General features: G+C 40.9%; 1 protein-coding gene across 2 annotated transcripts in view; it reads left to right on the top strand.

Annotated features, from left to right (window-relative positions):
• RFX4 (regulatory factor X4) overlaps positions 1-25603 on the top strand; it is a 163760-nt gene that overhangs the window by 116160 nt on the left and 21997 nt on the right. The window contains exons 10-15 of one of the 2 annotated variants that reach the window (XM_037846577.1): positions 946-1004; positions 4723-4867; positions 11758-11852; positions 12181-12298; positions 23492-23611; positions 23930-24088. In XM_037846577.1, the coding sequence (XP_037702505.1) occupies positions 946-1004; positions 4723-4867; positions 11758-11852; positions 12181-12298; positions 23492-23611; positions 23930-24088 (696 nt within the window). Of the gene's footprint in view, positions 1-945; positions 1005-4722; positions 4868-11757; positions 11853-12180; positions 12299-23491; positions 23612-23926; positions 24089-25603 lie in introns of both variants that reach the window. The other variant, XM_037846576.1, reaches the window with a different exon arrangement.

Raw genomic sequence — 25603 nt, 5'->3', positions numbered from 1 at the left:
GTATGGGGTATGTATTATTTTTTAACTGCCCAGTAAATATGAAATTATTTCAAAATAGAAGTTTAAAAGTGGTTAAAATGGCAAATTTTATGTTATATATTTATTTTGCTACAACAGCAACAACAAAAAAAACAATAGTCGGTAGCGAGGAGGTGTATTGGACTTCCCACCTGTGGGTGTCTGAAGGAAGCTGTTCTTTCCAGGGAGCCTTGGATTGCATTTTGCGAATGTGCAAGGGAGTGGAGATAAACACCACCCCAAACGCCTGTGTAAGAATGAAGACCTTGGGCAGGCACATTTCCACCTGCACTGAAATCTTCCCAGTTCAAACCGTTAGCTTCTCTTAGCATGGGAAACAGGAGCTTTCCCTAACTGCAACCATCACCAAAACGTGTAAATGGATCATGGAGATGGTTTGGTCAAAATGGCAGATTATGGACACAGCACCACATGCAAAATGCCCAGTGCTCCATCCCACACACTGCTGGAGCTCAATCAAGGTTTCCTATTAGAACTACTCAATCAAGGTTTCCTATTAGAACTACTACTTCTTAAAGGGACTTCTTCAAAGCTCCCACTTGATTCCTGCAATTATTTACGGGGAGAAGTGATTGAGCTTGCAATTAGCGAAATGAAAGACGAGTAAATAATTGCTTTTACTCACGGTTGATTGATGCCACAATTTCTCACACCTGCCGGCGTGGCATATGCGTGACTTTGAAATATGTGCCCCAGATATTGCCATGAGGAAAGAGTCGTCAAAGCCCAAATGGGAGAGCAAAGAATTAAATACAGGGTTTGGCCAGTCGGTGCATAAAAGGAGGTTGGACAGTGAGATAATATACGAAAATAGGGGAGTTACTTGAATTTTGCCCCTGGAAAATCCAAGGTGGGACCATAGAGTGTACACCTATTTCACACTAACTATTTTTTTTTTTCTTGCAGTGTCGAGAAGGTTTTCCCAAATTCTGAGGCGGCAAACATCACTAAATCATCTTTGCCAGGTAGCTGTCCTCTGTTATGTGTTTCACCACTGCTGAGTCATTGCAAATGAGGGCCAGAGCCACAAAATCACTCCTTGCAGGATCTGTCAGGGATGTGTGTGTTTAATGGTGCATTCTCACTAGTATTTTGAATTTCTACAGATAAGAAATAAAAATTAGCCCATCAATAAGTGGTTTCAACTAAAAATATGAAATAATTTCTGACATTAGTTGCTCCTTAACCTTTCAGATATATGATCTAGGTCCACAAGTTTGTACGTCCCTTAAGTTAAATCGAGATTTCTCAACCTCAGAACTATTGACATTTGGGGGCAGTTAATTCTTTATCGTGGGGAGTTCTTCTGTGCATCGTAGACATTTAGTAAGGAGCTTTCCTGGCCTCTGTCCCCTGGATGCTTATAGTACTCCCCCAGCTCCCAAAACTACTCTCCCCACAACCCCATTGTGAAAACCGAGAGTCTCTAGATATTGCCAAATGTAGCCTGGGGAACAAAATTGCCCCCCAGTTATAAATTATTCAAACAGGTGAAGAGGGTGATCTGTTTATTGTGTCATCGAAAAGAGTTCAGAGCCGTATAGTATATTAAATATTTGCCCAATTTTTGTTTATTTTTTCCAGATTTGTTACTTTGAGCACAAAAGAGAAATGCTTACTATAAATTTTTTTTTCAAACGTTTTGAAAGTGTATAAAGAAAAAAGGACAAGATCCCACTCCTTGCCCCTGTCTACTCGGTGGTTATCCTTTGGCTCTTCATAGAACTTGATGGCCTAGACCTTTACACATCTATTTAATTTTTCTCTTTAATGAAGGGAATCTAAGTCTGATTAGGCAACCCATTATCATTACAGTAGAAGTTGCAAACTGATGGCCACAGGCCAAATCTAGCTCCCAGATGTTTGGTGGTGGTTGTTTGACTTGCACATGTCCAAAAAATTTTTTGACTCAGTCACTAACATTTGAAACTGAGAGATGACAGCTGAAAATCCAAAGGTGTGGTTCTTTTGAAAAATGGCAAGATCTGGCAACCCCAATACTACATTCCCCAGGGCATGATCAGCTGGATGGACTTTGCTTCTCTCCAGGAGCACCGTCCTCCTCCGCGTCCCACCGTCTCTTACATTTGGCCTGCCTCACTCTTGTGTGTTTGGGTTTCAGCCTGTCCCTTACAGTGCCCTAGCTTCAGGGTGAGTGCTGGTTACTCCAGGTCAAGGTAGGAGGGAAGAGTTTCTAGTTAGAGAGGCCTGAAGGCAGGCTCCAGGCCAGGAAGCAGCGAGTATGAAACTCCACCCCACACACCTCAGTAACAGATGTGCCTGACATAAATGGCACTGGGCATGGTTTGGAGATCAGAGGGGAACTGTTCAGGGTTCATGTCATCCGGTACAGAGGCCACACCTTTTAATTGTTTTGGGGACAGTGCAAGGTCTGACAGATTATTGGGGTTCGGGAAAGAAAATGAATGTTGGCAAAATAAACACTGCCATGTTTCTGAGGGCACTTGCCAATCTGGCTTTGTGGTTCTTTCCTCAGCTTGGAAGAGCTAGTCTTGGGTCATTTCAGGGTTTTGGTGCCTCCCTGTGGGGCTCAGCAGAGCCTTTGTCCCTTTAGTGCATCCACATGCATGCCTATACACACACACACACACACACACACACACACACACACACACACACACACGCACGCACCGCTATTCTCCACTTTCTACTCAAAGACAGTGTATAATGTAATCTGCCAATGCCACCTTTCTATCCTCACTTGACAGCTCTCAGACACATTCCCGGATGAGCCAGATGGCTGGGGTTAGCGCTTGCGACCAAAGCGCCATGGAATTTCTTAGCTAACATCCCAGGGAGCGTTCCTGAACACACAAGAGCAAGTCAAACTAAACAGCATCTAGCTGAAAAGTCACCCCCAAATACTTAGCACTATTGGTCCAAGCACCCAGGCTCTTCGGATGCACTGAGCAAGGAGCTTGGCATTCAGCTCAGCCATTCAAAAATTCCACACAATTTTCAAGTGCCTACTGTGTGACAGACACTATGCTTAGTGATACCTGTCCTCATGGATTTGATAAGTCTAATGAGGGAAGCAGGAAAAAAAGTAGACCAAGAATTAAAAGTGCTAAGTGTAATGAAGGAAACAGAATGGAAATCGAGCATGACAGGGCATTCAAGTGCTACTTAGTGTTCAGTGAAGATCTCTCCATAGATGTGACATGTAAGCTGGGGCAGACACGGTGTCCGGATGCTAGAGCGGGTCAGCCAAGAACGTTCCAGCCAGCGGAACGCCACGTGCAAAGCCTTGGGGGCATCAGTGCAATCACTGCAAAGAGAACCTACCTGAACTACTGTAGGCACCTTATTGAGCTCTCACTCGGGCTCACTGTGCTTTTCAGCAGCCCTCCTTAAGAGACAGGTACTTTTATATCTCCATTTTATCAACCAGGAAACTGAGGCTAGGAAAGATGTATTTCCTTCCTTCACATCAATCAGCTGGTCAGCAGCCAGGCTAGGATTTGCTTTGAACCCTGGTGTGTTTGAATCCAGAACTCCTGAATTGAACATTCAGCTGTTGTCATTATTGTGAGAGACTGACTGAATTTATTTTCAGCTTCTGTGATCTTCAAAGATGTTGAAAGAGTTCTATGATTATTTAAGTGAGAATTTACTCATGCTTGGACAGTCTGGGTGTCACAGGGGGTTGTCAGTAGTTACCTTCATCTGTAAATTCATAAGCATTAGGAGATTCATAATGTCTTTGTGTATCTGAAATCTTTCTTTAAAAAAATTTATTAAAAGCATTTTTTAAAACATGCAAGAAAAGGCAGTGATCCTGGAAAGGTTTGTCTTTGCTGTTATGAGTATTGTTCCAACCTGGTGATGTTGTTTCAAGTGTTGTTCCAACTTGTAAATTTAAGTTCTGTTAATGAAGGTTTGCTGCAGAAGCCACAGTTCGAAATATATACATGCATGCATTCATACACTAATCCACTACTGGATCTTATGATGTAAATGATATCCCTTTTGGGTAGCAACAGACAAGATGGAATTTAACAAGGGATTATGAATACTGAATATTTATATAATAGTATCCCTTTCTCCTCTTCTCAATTCTTCATATGTGTTTTAATCATTATAGTTACATTAAAAACAAAACCACATCCTTCAAACCAGAAAACTAGACTACCCACACTGCTTCAGAATGCTTCTATGTGAAAAACACACATTTGGAAATGTATGGCTTTCAATCTGTCATCGGCCCAGGGGTAGTGGGAACATCTCCATGTCTGTGCTTGTCACTTCTCAGGTGCTAGAGACACACAGACTGTTAAGCCCGGAGACCCGGCGCCCTGAGCTAACATCCGAAAGCTGACAGATCTCTGGACTTCCTCCCACTGACCCATGGGCTCAAGACCAAAGGGGCTGGGAATGGCCGGGTTTGGTCTGGCCTGGGCCACCTTAGCATTTTCTCGTTGAGAAAGAGAGATGTGAGGAGAGAGCCATGACAGAGACCAGGGCATGGCTCCTCTGAGATTGACCTGGAAAACTGGTTATGATGCTGTGCAAACAACTTGGAAGTTGGGTTTTCCTGAGTTTCCAAGTTCTTTGCACAACACCACAGTCAGGTCCGTGAAGGACGTATAGAAAGGGAAATAAAGTGGAGGGGTTTTAAGCTAAGGACCCATGAGCTAATGAGTCGACTGCACTGGATTACAGGCATCTCGCACAGTGATCCACAGTGCAGACATCACGTTCCAAATGCTGGAAGACTGGCGGAACGTGGACCTGAACAGCATCACTAAGCAAACGCTTTACACCATGGAAGACTCGCGCGACGAACACCGGAAACTCATCATCCAGTGTAAGATGTTCCACCAGGGACCGGGTCTTTCTGGTTTGGGGGGGTGGAGGGGTGGGTAGGTGGGGAAGCATCTTGGTAAACATTTAAGTGATGTTCCCCTGTCCTTCTCTCTGGAATCCCCTCCTTCTTGTCATTCCCGTTAAATGGGTCTGCCCTGATGGGATGGCTAATTGATTTAAGGGAGGATGTGTCACCGTTGCTGCAGAAAAGGGTTCTGGTGCAGTTGAGCAGCACACACGTCACACAGAAGGCCACATATGTGGCCCTGAATGCCAGGCATGGTTTTACGGAGGCAGCATAAAAAAATGAGAACAAAAGCATTGCCTCTCTCACTGTTAGTCTGCAGTCAGCTGCATACACTGCCTATTTTTAAGTGGAGGGTCACACGTTGTCTCACCTATTGGCAGGTGAACCTTTCCATCACATTAAGTAAGATGCTTGAGAAGGGGGTGGAAGGTGATTTCCTCTGTGGACGTATGTTCATGTCCATGTGGACAAAGATTGCTGACATACGGGCTGCCAGGTATGCCGCTCCAAATATTATCCCCATGTGGTCAGCTTGTTTATTCTTGGTGGTAAAGGCACGCAAAAGAGGGCCAGAGAACACTGTCATCATTAGCACATCTCTGCTATTTCTCAAATGCCCATGCCAGTGTGCTGCCCAGGTATCTCCACAGCCCCTCCTCGTCTTTATGTCCTTAGTTTGGTCAGCCTTCCTTTCCCACGCCTCTGGGGAAAGAGGGCACGAGAGTGGGAAGAGGGAGCCGGCACTCCTTCCGTCAGCTCTCAGACAAGGTTGGCGCTGAGAGCTTCTAGGGGAGAATGTGCCAGCTGCTGCAACCTCGCCATCCAAATGGGGCATGTCCCGGGATCCTGACAGTGTGATGGCACCATTCAGGAAAGTGCAGAGTGGCTGTCCTTCCAAGAAGAGGGGGCTAGTCTTCTGAAAGCCTCAGGCCCCTCAAACTTAAAGTATACACATTGTTATTTTAAGGGAAAATTTGTGGCCAATCTAAGCATGAATGTGTTCCTATGAGAGACCCCTTTCACTTTGTGCCATTTTCACAACCTAGTGGTGCAGCTGAACTGTTTGGCCAGGTGGACTTTCCTGGGGCTTCTTTCCTGGTCACCTCCATGTCTCATCTCAGGCTCTCTCTTCTTCATTCACAGCAGCTGCCTGCCCACGTTCTCCGGCTTCCGGGTCTCCCTGCTTCAGTCCACTCCTTGGGCCCTTTTCTAAGGCTGACCACAACTTCTCCCTTTCTTGCTGTGCCCAAAGACCCCTGCCTCTGTTAAGAGGTTTAGAGATCCCCACTAAAAGGATGATGCAGCACCTGGACTGCCTGCTCTATGCCAGGTTGCATGCCAAACGCACTAGGCCTGATCTCATTTAATCTCCACGTCAGCCCCATGAGGAAGACACTCTTTTTTTTTCACAGCTTTATTGAGGTATAATTTATATACCATAAAATTCACTCATTGTATTGTACAGTTCAATAATTTTTTAACATTTTATTTTTAAACTCTTTCACACTTAAGGGACAGATACAAAAATAGTACAAATCCCATTTAGAGGACCCCAACATACCCCTACCCCCAGATACTCAGATCCACCAATTTTAAGATTTTGCCAGTTTGCCATATCATTCTATCATCTGTCTATCACCCATCAGTCTATCATCTATCTATATGTCTGCCTTGCAATCCATTTCTGAATACTTGAGTACAGGTTGTATATATCATGCTCCTTAAAAAGTTGATACTTCTATGTACATTTCCTAAAAACAAGGATATTCACTTATGTAGCCACCTTAAGAGCAATGTCAAGAAATTTAACATTGATATAAAGCTCAGCCTATATTCCAATTTCTTCATATTCCCAATAATGTCCCTTTGGGTTTTTTCTCCTCCCTTGCTAGATCCCATCCAGGATCATGTACTGCATTTAATTGTCATTGTCCCATTAGTTGCTCTCTTTTTTTTAATTGTAGGAACATATATGCACATAAACTTTCCCATCCCAACTACTCCCAAGCATGCCATTCAGTGGAATTGATCACTTTCACAATATTGTGGTATCCTCAACACCTTCCATTCCCCCCAACAGAAACCTTGCACCCATTATGCATTAACTCCCCATTCCTTCTGCTCCCACTCCTGGGAATATATACTGTAATCTTTGTCTCTTATGAGATTGCATATTCTCCAATATTTTCTTTGTAGTTAACTTGGGGCTTAAATTTAACATCTTAAATCTATAACAATCTCATTTGCTTTTATACCAACTTAACTTCAGTAGTATATACAAACTATGTTCCTTTACCCCCTGGTTCCCCCACCTTTATGTAGTTCTTGTCACAAATTACATTTTTATACATTATGAGTCCAAAACTACTGATTTATCATTATATTGTATTTGCCTTTTAGATCCTGTAGGATGTGAAAAGTGGAGTTACAAAGCAAAAATACAATAGTGTTTGTGTATATATTTACCCATGTCACAAACCTCACCAGAGATCTTAATTTCTTCATGCAGCTTTGATCTTTTGTCTTCTTTTCCTTTTCTTTCATCCTGCAGAACTCTCTTTAGCATCTCATGTAGGACTGGTTGAGTGATGATAAACTCCCTCAGTTTTTGTTTTTCTCTCCCTCACTTTTGAAAGACAGTTTGGTCAGATATAAAATTCTTGGTTGGCAATTTTTTGCTTTCAGTATTTAAAATATGTTATCCCACTACCTTCTTGCCTCCATGGTTTCTGATGAGAAATCATCACTTAATCTTATTGAGGCCCCCTTGCATGTGATATGTTGCTTCTTTCTTGTGACTTTCAGAATTCTCTATCTTTGGCATTTGACAGTGTGATTTTAACATGGTGCAGTTATGGGTCTATTTTGGTCTATCCTGTTTGGAGTTCATTAAGTATCTTGGATGTGTATATCCATATCTTTTGTGAAATTTGGGAAAATTTCAGTCATTATTTCTTTGAATATTCTCTCTGTCCCTTTCTCTTTTTCTTTTATTTCTGAGAGTCCCATAATGCATATATTGGAATTCTTGATGGTGTCCTACAGGTTCCTCAAGCTCTATTCACTTTTCTTCATTCTTCTTTCAGTTCCTCAAACTGAATGATGTCAATTGTCCTATCTTGAAGTTCTCTAATTCTTCAGTCAGCTCCAATCTGCTGTTGAACCCCTTTGGGAATTTTTAGTTTATGTTACTGTGGTCTTCAGCTCTGTTTAGTTCCTTTCCATAATTTCCATCTCTCTATTATATTCTCCTTGCATTCATCTTTTGTTTCCCTGAATTCCTTTAGTTCTCTTTCCACATTTTCCTTTAGCTCTTTAAGCATATTTAGGACCACTTTTTTAAAAAGTCTTTGTCTGGTATATCCCAGGTCTGGACCATCTCATTGGTGGCTTCTAATGCTTTAATCACCTCCTTTGCCTGGGCCATCACTTCCTGTTTATTTGTATGTTTTGTGACCTTTTGTTGAAACCTGTCCATTTTTATGTTTTAATGTGTTATTGCTGGAATTTAGACTCCAAGGCATCTAGTCTTTGCAGATTGAACTATGCCAGTACTCTCCTTCAGGGCTTACCCATAAGTTTAGAGAAGGGCTTCAGGCCAAAGCATAAGGGCCTCCATGATCCTTTCCATGCATTTCTCTTTTCTGGGGCATGCACATGTGGCCCTAGGAGTTTTCCCATTTGCATGGTCCCAAATGTCCCTCTTCCTAGAAACCGTTTCCTCATGGTCCTGGCACTGCACGTTATGTCCTATAGCCAGCAATCCCTTGCCCCAGGCAGCGTGACTTGACTGCTTTCCCACAGCCTTCTGTAGGAGAGTTCCATGAGCTCCCTTCTGCATGCAGGGCAAGTTCTGTTAATAGCTTTTAGAGATAGATTGGGCCAGACACACATGCTACCAGCATGTGCACAAGTTACTCTGCTCCCTCTGGAACTGGGACCAGGGATCTGCACTGGGAACACTGGCTGGCTGTGCACTGAGCCGGTGAGGGGTGAGGAAGGGGCCATCCAGGGCAGAGACCTACTGCTTTTGAAAAGTATCTTTTTCTTGATTTGTCACTTGCTCTGTTACTGCAGTGGTTTAACTGTTTTCTGGAGCTTTGAGAAAGCTGTCTTTGCCAGTTCTTACTGGTTGTTCAAAGCCTCTGTGGGGACACAGAGCCCTAAAACATCTTACTCAACCATCTTGATCAGGGTAGGACTGGGGAAGATACTCTTATCACCCACCTTTTACAGATGAGGGAGCTCAGCCTCACAGAGTAGGTGCACCTTACCCAAGGTCACATGGCAGTAAGCAGCAGAGCTGGCCTCGAAGTCCAGTCTCAGAGTCACGACCAAGCACTGGTGCTGCTCACTTTGCAGAGAAGAGTACCCAGGAGTTTCTGTGGAGGACCAACAGATCAATGAAAATCCAGAATGGTCCATCTTCCTACTTCTGCTAACCGCCCTTGGCAGCATTAGACTCAGCTCCCTTCTCCCCTCTGTACCTTTCCTAGGGGAGGAACATGTGAACTGGACTCATAGGGAAAAATCAATCCCTTGCTTTAGCGATCAGGCTCTAAGCTATTGCTGAAGTATCATGGAGGTCACTACTGCCTCTCTAAAAAAGCATGATTTGGGGCTCTTCTCTTTGAGTTCTCTTAAGTGCGAGGTGGAACCATGCCTTTAGACCTGTGATCTAGGAGAAGGAAGTGGTACAGCTCAGTTAAATCCAGCTGGAACTTACTAATCCCTGCCCCGGGCAAGCACTCTGTTAGACACTGGGCAAAGAGCGGTGAATAAAATGAACCCTGCCCTTCCCACATTGAGCTTAGAGTTAATGGCAAATCAGAAACTGAACAAGTAATTTACTAATGTATTGCATCTTACAAAAGAGGATGATGCTATGTGATGCAACACTAAGAGAGGGATTGAAAAAGGGAACCATTGGAGTTACCATCACATCCATTATGTAGACCCTGGCTGGGAATGTTTGGCTTACCTAAATTAAAAAAGGCCCCTTGGGGCTTGAGTGTGCTGATTAAAATGAGTGTTAAGTGGTGCTGTGGTAGGTAGGAGCCTGGGCTTGGGATGCCCGACAGACCTTGATTCAAACCCTGGCTCCAGCGCACTGTGACCTTGGTTTCCATATCTGTAAAATGGGGATAATGTGCAGAGGTTAAATGGGACAGTGTGTGCCTCACAGACAGCAAAGTGCTACAATAGTGCAGTGGTTTAGAGACAAGTGCTTGAGTCAGGTTGTATTTGAATGTTGCCTCGGCTATTCCCTAGCTTTGAAATCTTTGGAAAGTTAATCATCTCTGAGTGCTTCAGTGTCCTCCTTTGTAAGGAGAGGGATAATAATAGTGCCTGTCTCCTTGGGTTGTTCATTATTCAGCAAACACTTGAAAAATTACTATGTATCAGGCATTGCTCTAGGTGTTGGGGTGCACAGTCCCTGCTTCATGATGTCCCTATCCTAGGGGTTGTTGTAAGGTTAAACGAGTACATCCACATGAAGCATGTAGAAGAGTGCCTGCTGCATGGCAAGCACTCAATAAATGTTAGCTGTCAGGAATTTTATTACCACCACCACCACCATCATCATCATTAAATGAAGCAACAGTAGCTCAAATACACAGACAGTATAAAAAAAAAGAGTGAAAGAACACCAAAGAGAAGTTCAGAGACCTGGGTTCCAGTCCCTGGTCTGTCACTAATTCACCCTCTGACTTTGAGTAGGTCATTTAATCTTAGGACTTAGCATCCTCGTGTGTTAAATGAGATAGAACAACTAAATCAACTAAAGTGTTATGACCTTCTGGTTCCAGAAGGTGATCTCTTAAAGCCATCATTAACTAAGATCAAGAAAATTGTCCAATCCTATAAAATGAGAAAGTAAAATTACTCAGACAAATGAAAATGTATGGATCTTGAACTGTGGCTTGATTTGTTAAGCTCCACATACAAAAACACAAAAAATTTAATAAAAAGCTATTTCAAATTGAAGATCACCACAGTGATGGTTCTGTTTTCCATAGTGCTTTATTGATTACAAATCACTTCTTTATCTGAGTTGTAGCTGAAGACAGGATGTGAAATTGTACTATTACCTCTCTTTTACTAATGAGGAAACTGAAGGATAGAGAGATTGCTTCATTTATTCAATGACTATTTTTTAAGCACCTATTACATACTGAGCACTGAGAGACTGATTAAGGTACTTGCCTAAAATGGTTCAGAAACATATGAATTCTCAAATGTACCCTATCACTGGGCAGAGAATGAGAGAGCCAAAATGCCCCTGCCCATTCATTCATTCAGACTTTCAAACAAGCATTTATTGGATAAGAGTTTTATCACAGATAATGCAGCAGATAGTGAAGATATCAGACAAAGAACCAGTGGGGACACAAACACACACAAAACTCACACATACACCTAATTACAACAGTGTTGTTAGTGCTCTAATAAAGGGAGATACAGATAGCAAAAGTGCTATGGGGACACCGAGGTGGGAATGATCAATTCTGCTGGAAAGGGAAGGATTAAAAGGATTTCACAGAAGGATTATTTCAGCTGGGCCAAGAAGAACCCGGCAGAAAGGAGGAGGTTCAAGGCAGTCTAAGAGGAGGGGACTGCTTGAGAAAAAGCCTAAGGCTATGATAACGCAGGGGCTCACTGGGGAATGGCAAGTAACCTGGGGTGGCCAGTGCTTAAAATATTCCCGCGGACGGGGGGCCTATTATATCAAGTCTCGAATGTCCTGCTGGGACTTGGGGGTTTTATTCTGTAAAATAAATTTTATTCCTTGTTCTTTTAAGATGTACCTTTGTTTAAAAACACCTCCAGTGATTGGTGCGGGGTTCTCCTTTGTTTGGCAGTGTATCAGGAGTTTGACCATCTCTTGGAGGAGCAGTCTCCTATCGAGTCCTACATTGAGTGGCTGGACACGATGGTGGACCGATGCGTAGTGAAGGTTGGTGCGCTGGGCCAGCAGCACATGGAGCCTGAGGTTTGCGAGGAGGGGCCTCACGGGGGTCCTCGGGAGATGCAGGTGGCAGTAGACAGGACTCTGAGTGTCCCATCCCTGATTCAATCAAATCAGCTTCCCTTTCATCTGTTGTGAACACTGGGGCTCTGCATAAGATTTCATTTTTTTAAAGTGTATTTTTACTACTAAAAATAAAGTAAAAAACCATTGCATTGAACTCAAGGACCCAAAAGCTCTCCTGTCATCTTACAAGGATACAGTAATGAATAAAAGGTCAAGTTGGTCACTGTTAAAACAGTTTGCTTTCTTGTAGGTTGCTGCCAAGAGACAAGGGTCCTTGAAGAAAGTGGCCCAGCAGTTCCTCCTGATGTGGTCCTGTTTCGGCACCAGGGTGATCCGAGACATGACCTTGCACAGTGCCCCCAGCTTCGGTAAGGCTCCCCCATCCCTCCCCAAGTCTAAGCACTTTTTCTCTGGACTTTGGGCATCGAGTCCATCTCTCTGGAGTCAACCACGGTCTGCCTTGCCATCTCTGGGACACCAGGAGATCACCCTGAAACATCTGTTCTGGGGGGACTCGACTTTGTTAGGACTTTCAGGAAGAAATTTGACCTTTTGCCTGCTAAGTTGAAATACACAAATCTGAAAATGAGGGGCTTGCACACTGATAGTGTTCCTTAAGGTAAAAGGGGATTAAATAGCAGTGGCTGTGTTCCTCCTTTTGCTAGATGCCCCCAGTGATTGCTTCCATAGGACTAATTTGTAGAATCCCGTAGTTGTGGATTGCCCAAGTCTGGGCACATGAAAAAGTCTCTGAGTTCTAACATTTGCAAGTGGCTTGATTGGCACTCCAGTGGTAAGTAGACTGTCTAAAATTTTGTTTTCATACATGCCCTAGTCTGTTCCTTAGCAGAGGACTTTTCCATTCATTTCCTGTTTGTTTTACTGATCCCTGGGGTTTTCATCACCTCCAGGAGGCATCCCTACCCCAAGTCCGTATTCACTGCCTTCCAGAATGACAGGACTTGAACTCTCTGCCCAGAAGGTGCTTATAAGAGTCTCTGCCTGCAGCAACCTAATCCCCGATTTGGGGTGAATGCTATGCTACAGTGTAGCACACACGTTTTCTATTTGTCACTGGAAAGAATGGGGTATGCGTTGAGGCCAGGTCATCATTATCAGAGTGAGGTGGGACATTAAGGCATTATCCAAAACACATTGGCCTCAATTTTCTAGGCAGTTCGGCAAAGGACTGTTGGTAGATTTTCTGGGTAATTGCTTCAGTTCTCTATTTTGCTTTGCAAGTAGATATGTGGTTTTGTTTCCCATTATGTCCAATTAAGCCGATCAGCTCTAGGTTTTTGCTCTGGGTTTAATTTGAACTTTTCCATCTAGCTTTCTATGGTCTTGTCACCATTTTCCAGTTGTGCTATACAACGAAGTGAATATGTGGTGAAACAAAGAAGGCACTATTTTTTTCTAAACAGCTCTGTCCATGAAAGACTGTGTTTACCCAGTTGGAGAAGCATTTTATTGTGGATTTCTTTAATCTCAGCATTGGAAAAGTTCTCTGAACCTGCCTGCACCATGGCTACAGATGGAAATTCTCTTTGAGCTGTATGTGGAAATGCTTTGGTGACTGCTACCTGGGCAGTGCCATCAGGCATGGCATTTTGATGACTTCCAGTTCAGCATAGTTAGTGTTCGCACATGTTACCTTTAGCTCTGGAAAAATCATTCGTGCATAACTGCTTTCAGATAAGGGAATGGTTAAAAAAATTTTTTGAGAGTTTTTTCATTGCTTCAGAATCAAGAATCAACAGTATTACGCACATACGTAAACATCAACATGGCTAGCATCCTTTCCTTGCTTTATCCCTTATTCTTCAATTTACTGATTCTTAACTATGTATACGATCATGTACCATTCATTAGACAGGGAACGTAATTTGCTTTGCAATATACTTTGAAATCCATTTGTTCTTACTAAGTTAAACAGTTGATGTAATAAGAGAAGTTGGACAGAAGAATGATTAGAGCTCTATGAATGGGTTAGGTTGATTACTAAGAAATATGGTTCCTTAAAATGTGTTTGTTTCTTTTTGAACCACACACTATTCTAAGATAAACTGGAAACTCAGGCAAATGGCAAAATATGGTCACAAATCTTTTAGAAAAGGAAAGAAAGAGATATTAACCCAATTTCACTTGTACAGTATTTTTCAACCCTGAAAGGGTTGTCTCCAAGGGACTATCTCCAAGTCCATTTAGTAAACAATCCAAAATGGTCCTACTCTTCTTACTCATTGTTGAGTTTTGCAGCTTGGGGGTGACAGGCAAGTTGAAAGAATTTGCGGCAGACAAAAGCTCAGCTCCCCCTTTTCTGCCTGTATATGTCAAAGACACAGTTGGTGGTTGTGTTTGGGTCATGTGTTCCCTGTATGAAAACAGCTAATTAGGAAAAAGAGCCCTCTGTTCCCTGCCCCCTCCCCCAACCTCAGGGGCTGGCTCTATATATCTTATAACTCCCACACGATCCCTGTCGCCCTGAATGGGTGCGGGGTTTGTGTGTTAGCGGAGCCGGCTGACCGTTACAGTGATCGTGTGGGGGACTCCATCACCTCTTCCCAGAACAGCCTCTTTCAAAGGTAGTTGACTCCTTTCTTCTCCTTAATTCCTTTTCACTCTTTTCTCCCTAATTCCTTTTCACTGAAAGAGCCTATGCTGTGAACTAAAGTAGCCAGACTTTCTTTGCTGCAAGCAGCGGCTTCTAGCAAAATTAGTCAGGAAAGGTGGGCTAGCAGGCAGTGAACTTTTAGTCCTAATAGATCTGAGCAAACCAAAGTTTCTATTATCAACAAACAAACATATTTTCAGTTCATCTGAGATCTGGATCCCACATCAGTGCTGGCGCTGTTACCTTTCCCTCCACCCCCTTATTTCACTGTTAGGAACAGCTAGGAAGGCAACAATAGTTCCAAGAAGTACTTCAGCATAAAACAGTTTGAAAAGCGGTCCTGGGTTTGAAGGCCGAGGGGGCAGGATTGCACATCATTATCTGTCTTTTCACCCTTTTATATGCCCGTTTCCTGGCCTAGTATCAAAAGCTCATCCATTCAGGAAAGGACTGGGCGGCCACCTGGGCATCTGTCAAGGAGGAGGGAAGGCTGGGATCCTTCCAGGCTGCTTCCCTGCACTTAGGAGCACCCCAGCTGTCGATGAAGCAGTGCCTGCTAAGTTGCAGGAACTTGACGTTGGCAATCTCATTTAGGTGCCTCCCAAGCAGTAGGAGGCAGGTATTGGTTTCTCTGTATTTATGAGAGGGAATGTGCAAGTGCTTCTAGAGGAGCAGGGACTTGCCCAAGGACTCACAGCGAAGTGACGCACCTCAGTGCAACCCAAAATGTTTGCTGTGCCAAAGCTCAAGCTCTCCCTGCTGGGCAATGCTGCCACCACCTCATCTACCTTTCCAGGTTGTAGAGTTGAATAATGATCAAAACAACAAAGGAACATTTATTGAGGGCCTTTCTCTATCCTAGATGTTATATGAGGCACTTTCTCATTTAATTCCCATAACGACCCATTGAGGTCTGCATAACTGCCCTCAGTATGCAGATGAGGAAGCCGAGGCAGAACTTGAAGGACTTAGTCTAAGATTATACAGATGGTATTGAAGCAAAGGCAAGATAATTATTATTATTTAGGAAGCACATACTACTATTTAATTCTCACATTAACTCTGCAAGGCAAATATTACTAGGAACCTTTATGCAGAGGTAGAAACTGAGCTCATTAAGTTCCTTGCCCAAGATTAAGGTAGCCAATGTCAGAGCTCTGTTTAAAAAAACAAATCTGCTCAACCACAAAACCTATGATTTTTCTGTTATCACCTTTAGGATAAACACCACGGACAAATACCATGAGTTCAAATGCATGACACAAAATTTTGTACTAGAGAAATTTGTTTAATCCATATTGATGATTTTAAAAAAATCCATATTGATAGTTTAAGATAAGAAATTTTCAGAGCCATGAGAGAAAAGAACAATAGACTGTCATCAGTAATAATAGATGCCAGAAGGCAGTGGAATAATATCTGTTAAATGTTCAGAAGGGAGAATTGTCAACTACTATTCAAGGGTGAGAGCCAAATAAAGACATATTCAGTTATACAAAGACCAAGAATTTGGCACTCAAAGAACTACACTTAGAAAAAAGAAAGAAAGAAAGAAAGAAAGAAAGAAAGAAAGAAAGAAAGAAAGAAAGAAATTAATGAAGGATGCATTTCAGCATTAAAAAAAATAATAATAAAGCCAGAGGTAAGGTCTGGAATACAAGAAGCAATGATGTTCTAGTTACTGTTGCTGCATAATGAATTTCTCCAAAGCTTAGTGGCTCAAAACAAACAAACAAACAAAAAACCCCATTTTATTATGCTTATGTACTCTAGAGGTCAGGAATTTGGACAGGGCATAGAAGGAATGGCTTGCCTCTGCTCTATGACATCTGGGGCCTAGGGAGGGAATACTCAAAGACTGGGAGTGGCTTGACAACTGGGGACTGGAATCATCTGGAGGCTTCAATCACATCTGGTGCCTGGGTGGGGATGACTCAAAGAGGAGGCACCTGATCAGGGTACCCATATGTGGCCTCCATATACTTTAGTTCCCACTCAGCAAGGTGGGCTCAGATTAGTTGAACTTGCTTGGTGGCTCAGGGTTGTGTGCAGGTATTCCAAGGGGGAATTTTGATCACCTTTTATGACCTTGTTTCAGAAGTTACACAGCATCACTTCCCTCACTCTATTGGTCCACAGGCACAAGCCTGCCAAGATACCAGGGAAGAGTGTGCACACCCCCAATTCTTGATAGAAGGAATGTCAGAGAATTCGGGAGACCTGTTTTAAGATCAGAGAAATTGAAAAATATATATGAATAATTAACTGTTGATTGTAATTTAAGAAACTAATTTTTGTGTGTTTAAGAAAGGTTAAACTACAGTTCTAGGAAACACTACAACATGGGGGTAGTGGGAAGGGGATCTTCAATGAATAGTTAAAGCATGCTAAGGTCCTTGACTTATTTAGAAATAAGACAAAACTTTAGACTTTGTTGCAAAAATTCAGTTTGTATTAACAAATGTACAGGATATATGTTAATAAATTAAGAGATCATCACTAAAAGAATAGAATCATAAACCACAGAGAAAAATAGAAGATTATGAGAGGTTAATTTAAGAGATGATAAGAAATTAGAAGATAAAAGAAGCATAGAAAGAGGATGATAAACAAAAAACACAAAATAGGATGGTATAAATAATAGCAAATAGTAATCACAGTAAATGAAAATGTCTCTCCTCTCAAAAAATATCAGGCACAAATGATTTTACAGGCAAGCTTTACTAAAACATAAAATCCTTAGTTTATATCTATGTTTCAGAGAATTAAAAAGAAGGAAAGCTATACAACTCATTTATGATGCTAATCTCTACTTCAAAATTGGACAAGAACAGTGAAGAAAAGAAAATTTTGGTTCAACTACACATAAATATAGTTGGAAAAATTCTAAGTGAAATACTAGCAGATCAAATCCAGTGATTAATTTTTAAAAATCATGATTAATATGGCTTATCCCAAGAAATTAAGTATGATTCAAAGTCAGAAAAACCTACTAAATACTAATTAATATGCTGCATTGATAGATTAAAGGAGAAAAATTATGTGATCATCTCTACAGATACAGGGAAAAATGTATTTGATATAATTCAACTCTTATGATTAAAAAACTCTTAGCAAAATTAGAATAGAAGGAAATGTAGTTAATGTGTTAAAGAGTATCAAAAATCTGCAGCAAGCATCATATTTAATGGCAAACTTTAGTTTTCCCATTCAAGTCACGAATGAGACATGAATGTCTTCTAACACTGTTTCTTATAAACAGATACTTGAGGTCCTAGCCAATGCAATAAGAAAAGAAAATGAAATGTAAGAATTGGGAAGCCAAAACACAAATTTTTTTTTATTTATAGATGTCATGATTACTGACAAAGTAAAGAGAATCTACAAACCAAGAGAATGAATAAGGATTCAGCCAGGTTACTAAATTCAATTTTAAAAAAATAATTGGCATTCCTATCACCAACTAGAACATGTAAAATATATATATCACAACCTTCATAATAGCAACAGAAACTAAAAGGTACCTAGAAATAATTCTAATAAAAAATTTTTAAGTCCTTCAAGGAGAAATATTTTTAAAATATTTTTGAAATATATCATGTTCATGTTTGGGAAGGAAGACTCATCATCCGCAAGATGTTAATTCTCTCCAAATTCATATATAAATTCAATGGAATTCCAGTCTAAATGTATTTTTTTCCTCTTAGAATTTGACAATCTTATCTTAAAATTCATATAGAAAAGCAGAAGAAATGTAAAAACAGTTTGAAGGGAAAGAAGAATAAGCTATAGGGACTTACTTTCCTGATATTCAGGCTCATTATAAAGGAATTAAGACAGTTCTAATAATGTTAGACCAATAGAATAATGAAATAGAACAGAGGAGCACAAAACAGACTCACATGAAACTTGTCTTCACTTCATCAGATCCTTGTTTCTTTGTCTAAAAAATAAGAGGGTTGTATAGACAATTATTGTGACAGAAATGACATTAAAAATCAATGGGTAAAGGATTCAATGAATGATTCTGGGACATACATTTTAAGGAAAATAAAATAAAATTAGACCCTTTCCCTAGAACTTTTAAAAATAAACACCTACTTAAAAAAAAAACACACACACACACAAAAAAAAAACCCTAAACCTTTAGGAAGAAAATATGGAGTGATATCTTTACAACCTTGGAATAGGCAATGATTTATTTTAAAAGTCACAGAAAAAAAAACATAAAAAAATATTGCTAAATTTGACTACATTAAGATTTTAAACTTGTGTTTAACAAACACACCTTAAACTAAGTTAAATACATAAAGTGAGACGGTATTTTGCAATCCATATAACTATATAACTAACAGTGGGTTAATACCCAGAATATATAATAAACTCCTCTAAATTGTTAAAAGACAAATAGCTGAATAAAAGAATTAACAGGCAAAGAATATGCATAGGCAATTCACAGAAGAGGAAATTCAAATGGATGACAATCATATGAAAAGATTTGTTCCATTTTAGTAATTAAAGTAATACAAATTTTTGAAACAGTAAAAAAAACAGTCACATCCTTTAGAATGGCAGATATTAAGTTTCACACATTACCAGTAGGTATGTAAATAATTATGGTGAGCAATTTGGCAGTATCTCATAAAACTGAAGATGTGTGTGCTCTTGGACCCAGCAATTTTACTTCTGGTCCTAGATACAAGAAGACGGGTACAAAAATATTCATTACAGCTAGTTTCTGAGAGTGAAAAATTGCTAACAATGTAAACTGCATCAACATGAGAATGGATAAATAAATTGTGGTGTAGTCAAACAATGGCCATTAAAATGAATGAGCTAGAGCTAAATGTATCAATGTAGATAGATCTAAAAAAATGTAATATCAAAAGCATGTTGTAAAAGCATGTGTAAAGTATACCATTTATAAAAAATTTATATTTATGAAAACAAAAAAACAATCATGTTATTTGTAGGTGCATGCATGTAAGCAATAAGAGTATAAAATGCATGCATATGAATAGTAAATACCAAATGCAAGATAGCGATTGCCTCTGGGGTTGAAAACAAGGAGGCAGAAGCATGTTCATTCATTCATTGAGTTAGGGAAGGGAACATAAGGAGCTTCATCTTTGCCTTCAATGTCTTTTTTAAAAATTGTTTTTATCTATGTCGGTATGTATGTGTTTGAGTAGTTATAGGTTTACAGAAAAATCAGAGTTCCCATATACCCTCCTATCCAATGTCTTTTTTAAAAAAACATATCTTATTTGAATATAGTAAAGTGTAAAGATTTTATAAATGTGGGTAGTGAGCATACTGATGTTCATTTTTTAATTCTCTATTCTTTTCTGTATGTTTGAAAGTTTTCATAAGAGGAAAGAAATGCTTTGATTCTATAAATTGCAATCAACTATGTTACAATACAACAACCACTACCATGAAGACTTTGTTTTGTCTCTAACCTAATATCTTTTTCCATAATAGGCTCTGTCACTCATTAGGTCTGTGACTTTAGGCAAGTTATTTAAACTCTGTGAGCCTTCATTTCCTGAAATATTAATTGAAGATAATACTGCCTTCTTCATAGTGTTGCTGGAAAGTTAAAAGAGCTTAGCAAAGCACACACTGTAAGTGGTCAACACATGTTCATTCGATTCATTCATTTAAGAAATATTCATTGAGCCTCTGCTGTGTCTGTGGCACTGTTCTAGACACTGGGTATAGAGCAGTGAACAAAACAGATCAAACTCTCTGCATTTCTGGAGCTCACATTCTAGTGGAGGGAGGGACACAATAAATTAAATGTTAAATGTAATCTAAGTTGATGGTGATGAGTGCTAAGGAGGGAAATAAAGCAGGGGATCTTAGCTATAACTGCCTTTCTCCTCATGTCTTCGATGTGTGTCACTCTCTCTGATCGGTCTTTCTGTATCTCCTTTTATATTTTCCTGTCTTCTACTTACACTGCTCCCAGTGCCCATGATCTCTTAGCACTGAACTGTCTGTTGCCCAATGACTTTAATGACCATTTCTGAGTAAAAAGGACTCTGCAGCTTTTGTGGAGTCAGGGACTTGAACTTCATACTTGATATTCAGACCACTTAGCACAACAGTAGGCAGGTAGCAGTAGCTTTTTAAACTCTTATTGCTTGAAGGATGATTGAAAAGCAAGAAGATCAATGAAGGGAGGTGAAGCCCCAGATCAGCACATCCCCTAGAGTATTGGCCTACAATCCCAGTTCTGATGTTTTCTGGCTGTGTGTTCTTGGGCAAGGGTCTTCATGTCAACAGAGCCTTGTTTCCTCGTCTGTAAAACAAGAGGATTGTATATGGAAACCCATTTTTATTATCCCACTTTTCCATTCTGATTCATTATTTCATAGTGTTTCTTTCTATCTTTGTTAACTTAGTTCAACATCCCAGCAAATATTTCTTCACTTGTTTGATGCTATTATTTGACTTTAACTTATGTACAAAATTGTCATTTCATAAAATTTTAGAACATTAGTAGCAAAAGACCTTTTATTAAGCATCAGGTTGGTACTTTTCCTCCTTTTGTACCTCTGTAGGTTTTACTGTCTTCGTTTTAGGGAGCCCATATTGCATAATGATTGAAAAGCAACTTTGGGATCAGGCAGTCTTGGGTTCCAGCCCTGGTTTACCGCTTGATAACTAGGTGACATTGGATGGTTTCTTTACCTCTCTAAGCCTCAATTTGCCCAGATGTAAAAGGACAGAATCACCCATCATGTGGTTGTGATGAGCATTAAAAGTGATAATAAATCAAGAGTGGTTGGCATAGCGGTGCCACAGAGCAAGGACTCAGCAACTGCTTTATTTTGTTTTTAACATTTACAAGGATAGGGAAGTAAATTTCCTCATCTAAGATTCCAGTACTAAGTGGCAGGGCTCAGATCTCAACCTTTGGGCAGTTTGATCCAGAGTCCATGCAAATACCCACAGGGCTATCCCTCCTCAGTGGTTCACAGGATCCGTTTATGGGGAGGTGGGAGGAAAGTTTAGTTTTGAAGACTGCATCTCACAATGACTTAGCAGAACCTCAACCTTGCAGAATTCCAAATGGGGTTGAAGAACAGACACAGCACCCTGGGGACGGAAGAAGAATGTAGAGGAAGTGCAGGACAGGGGACCATGGCCTTGCATTCTGTGAGCACAAGGATCAGAGGCTGTGGCAGCCTCCGTAGAGAAGAGAGGATAGGATGTGCATGACCTGCTGGGCATCCATTGCCCACAGAGTTAAACTAACAACCTTCCTCCGTAGCCTTCCCTGACCAAAAGAAATAATCTATCTGAGATGAAGGGTGTGTGTGTGTGCAGAATGGTAGGCACATACAGAAGCCTGGTGAAATTCAGGAGAAAATTGATAAATTCTACCAAGGAGGAGTCCTCCAACAACCCTAACTGGCCCTGTAACCTTATTTCTGAGACTTGGAGAGGTGCAGCTCCCAACTCAAATAGCCCTTCCAGGGACCAAGGTACTTATGCCACCTGGGCCTTATTTCCCTATCTGTGCTTTGAGGAGTTGGACTAGATAATCTATGGAGAAGTTGGAAGAGATTTTAGAGCCAGACCAAAATGAGGCAAATCCTTACTCAAATTCTGACAGAAGGACTCACTCTCCCATCTTTCAGGTGGGTAAGGCCAGCTACCACACAGGTTGTTGTAAGGATGAGATGAGGGTATGTTAAGTGTTTAACTGAACTCTTGGCCTCTAGTAAGTACTCAGTAAACAGTAGCTGTGATGACAATGATGGCAGTGATGATGATGATGGAATCAAAAGAAAAATGCCAGAGAATCTCATAAGTTCTCTAGAAAAGCAATCTGGAGGGAGATGGGAAGGGAAGTCAGGTTGTGGGGAAGTGGACAGGTTGTGGGGAAGTGGACAAAAGTTGTGGACATTTTATGGGATAGCAGGATATCTACCTGGAGATGTCCCCCTGGGAGTTGGAAACATAGGACTGGAGATGAAGGCTTGGCCCCTATCTCTGACTCTGGCGTCCAGGATTACAGCAGACATCAATTGAGCCACTATTATGCATGGACCATTCCACTGCCCTTGGGTGGCAGCATGACATACAAGAAAGATGGTTTTGAAATAATGTAGTATCCGTTCATTGTGTCACCTTGCACAAGTACTTGACCTCCAAAATAGGAATAAAAATACCTACCTTACAGGTATACCTTACAGAATATAAGGCTTTGAGCACAGAGACTGGCATGGAGGAAGAGTTTTTAAATGATTGCTCACATTTCCCTTTAAGAAATAAGCTACTTTAAAATGAAAATGAAGAGTTTTACTTGAAAATATCAAATCTCTTAAACCTAATACCTTTTCTAAGAACCTTGTGTTAAATGAAATCTCAGAAACATTTAGGGACATAATTCAGTTGTTGCAAATTTAAAATTTCAGTTCAGCTTCCAGATTTCTGTAGTTGACTACATTGGTAGTCAACTAGAAACTAGAAGGCCAAGTCCCTACCATGGAGGTCCTTAAATTCCAATTGGGGAAATAAGATGTGCTTGTGGAAGAGCTATAAATGAAAGACACTATGTCAATAAACACTGAACAAAGTGAGGGGTGCTCAGATAAGGATGAGGCCAGTGTAGTATCTGGGAGCCCAGGAGCATTTGGACAGATGGCTCAGTGGGTGCCATTTTTGATGGTGTTATATTAATAGATTGAGCAGGGAAAAAATTTTACTTGCCACAACTGTTAGTGATACTTACCTTATGCCAAGCATTAGGCTAGGCTGAGGGCACAGCAATGAAGAGCAGTCTCTGACCATGGGACGTTCATAATTGAGTAGGGAATGAGATTCTGGAACAGGGCATTGGAGCACAGTGTAACACATGTGGCTGAACAGGCAAAGGGAGTCTACAGGAGATGACATGACTTGCCTTTCTGTCTGGGTCCTCTCTCACCAGGGTCTTTTCACCTAATTCACTTGATGTTTGATGACTACGTACTCTACCTGTTAGAATCCCTGCACTGTCAGGAGCGGGCCAATGAGCTCATGCGGGCCATGAAGGGAGAAGGAAGCACTGGTAAGGCAGCATTTCACTGGGGGGTGCACTCCTTGGCTATTTGGTTTGTGTCCTTGCCTCTGTGCTGTTCCTTTAACTCTCTATCACAAAGAATTTAGTTATGGTGAGTGGGTCAAGTGGTGTGAAGCCTTTTCCCTCTTCGGAGTGGGTGTGTGTGTGTATAGGAATTGCCTGAATTCCATGATGGGTATGGGAAACCATTGATGGGGGAGTGATGTGACACGGATTTTTTTTAAAATTCACTTTTTAAAAGTTCCCTAAAGACAGCTTGCTCTGAAATTTGGCTGTGAGAATCTACCCTTTCTCCATCCACAGCAGAAGTCCGAGAAGAGATCATCTTGACGGACGCTGCCCCGCCAACCCCTTCCCCGGTGCCATCATTTTCACCAGCAAAATCTGCCACATCTGTGGAAGTGCCGCCTCCTTCCTCACCTGTCAGCAACCCGTCCCCGGAGTACACTGGCCTCAGCACTACAGGTAAGGAGTGGTCCCTCACATCTGGGCCTTGGGTGGGGAGTTGATGTTTATAGCAAAGGTTTTCTGGAAAAATAGTGTTGCCCCCAGTCCCCAAAAGACAATGCCAAAACCTAGCTCTCTTTCTGGATTTGTGAATGACTTGCAGTTACTCATTTATTTGTTTGTAAATATATATTGCGCTTCTGTTTTCAAGTGGTAGATTAAGCACATGATAAAATCTCCACCCCTACAACTAAACCACTGAAATGATTACAATGACATAAGACATAAATGAGCACACAGCCGTCATGAAAACAAGAAAGGGAATTCTCTGTGAACCGGAAACTGAAAAGCATCTCTGAATAGGGGGAGCAGACAGGAAGCCATATGTTTAGCCGTGATGACCAGAGCGGGCAGGGGCTATGAACAGAAGTGGGCACGAACCAGGCGATGCTGATGCTACTGCGAGCTGCTCTGCTAGGAACCCACCCCCCAGCACCCCAGCCTGATGCGTGCTCAGAATTCTCACAACACGTGTTCACAGCCAGGACCCACCCAGCATCTGAAGAAGCCCAGCCACGTGAAAGAGAGACAACAACTTAAGAAGAGGGCGAGTTTGTACCCAAGGAAATCGGGTTACTAAGACAACCTGAAAAGAAATATTAGGAAGAGAAATAAAAAGAAGTCATATCCACAAGAATCAAGTAAAGATCTTTGAAAGGAAATATAGAATTGTTAAAAAAAAATCAGTAAGTGGGTTAAGTAGATTTAGATACAACTGAAAGAGAATTAGTGAATGGGAAGTCTGAGCTGAGTAAGTCTTTGATAATGTGACACAAATAGTTAACAGAATGTTAGGCATAAAAACAATGCTAAGAGAAAGTGTTTTGCAAAATGACAGCATTAGCAAACTGGAACAGATGGCAATATTAAAGAACTACAGGCAATGTCCCCTCCTATGTCCCTGTTCTAGTTTAATGCTGCCGGAATGCAAAACACCAAAGAAGGATTGGCTTTTATTTTTTTTTTATTTTTTTATTTTTTTATTTTTTTTAATCATCATTTTATTGAGATATATTCACATACCACGCAGTCATACAAAACAAATTGTACTTTCGATTGTTTACAGTACCATTACATAGTTGTACATTCATCACCTAAATCAATCCCTGACACCTTCATTAGCACACACACAAAAATAACAAGAATAATAATTAGAGTGAAAAAGAGCAATTGAAGTAAAAAAGAACACTGGGTACCTTTGTCTGTTTGTTTCCTTCCTCTACTTTTCTACACATCCATCCATAAACTAGACAAAGTGTTCTTTTATTGTATGTTTGTTTTCTTTTTAACTTTTTTTTTTTTTCATACAGTTGATTTAAAAAAAGAAGGGAAAGTTAAGGATTGGCTTTTATAAAAGGGGGTTTATTTGGTTACACAGTTACAGACTTAAAGCCATAAAATATCCAAGGTAATGCATCAACAATTGGGTAACTTCACTGGAGGATGGCCAATGGCGTCTGGAAAACCTCTGTT

Source organism: Choloepus didactylus, chromosome 8 (assembly GCF_015220235.1).
Source record: "Choloepus didactylus isolate mChoDid1 chromosome 8, mChoDid1.pri, whole genome shotgun sequence".
NCBI classification, from domain to species: domain Eukaryota; kingdom Metazoa; phylum Chordata; class Mammalia; order Pilosa; family Megalonychidae; genus Choloepus; species Choloepus didactylus.
The sequence above is the reverse complement of the archived record's forward strand: the minus strand, read 5'-3'. Positions and strand labels throughout refer to the sequence as shown.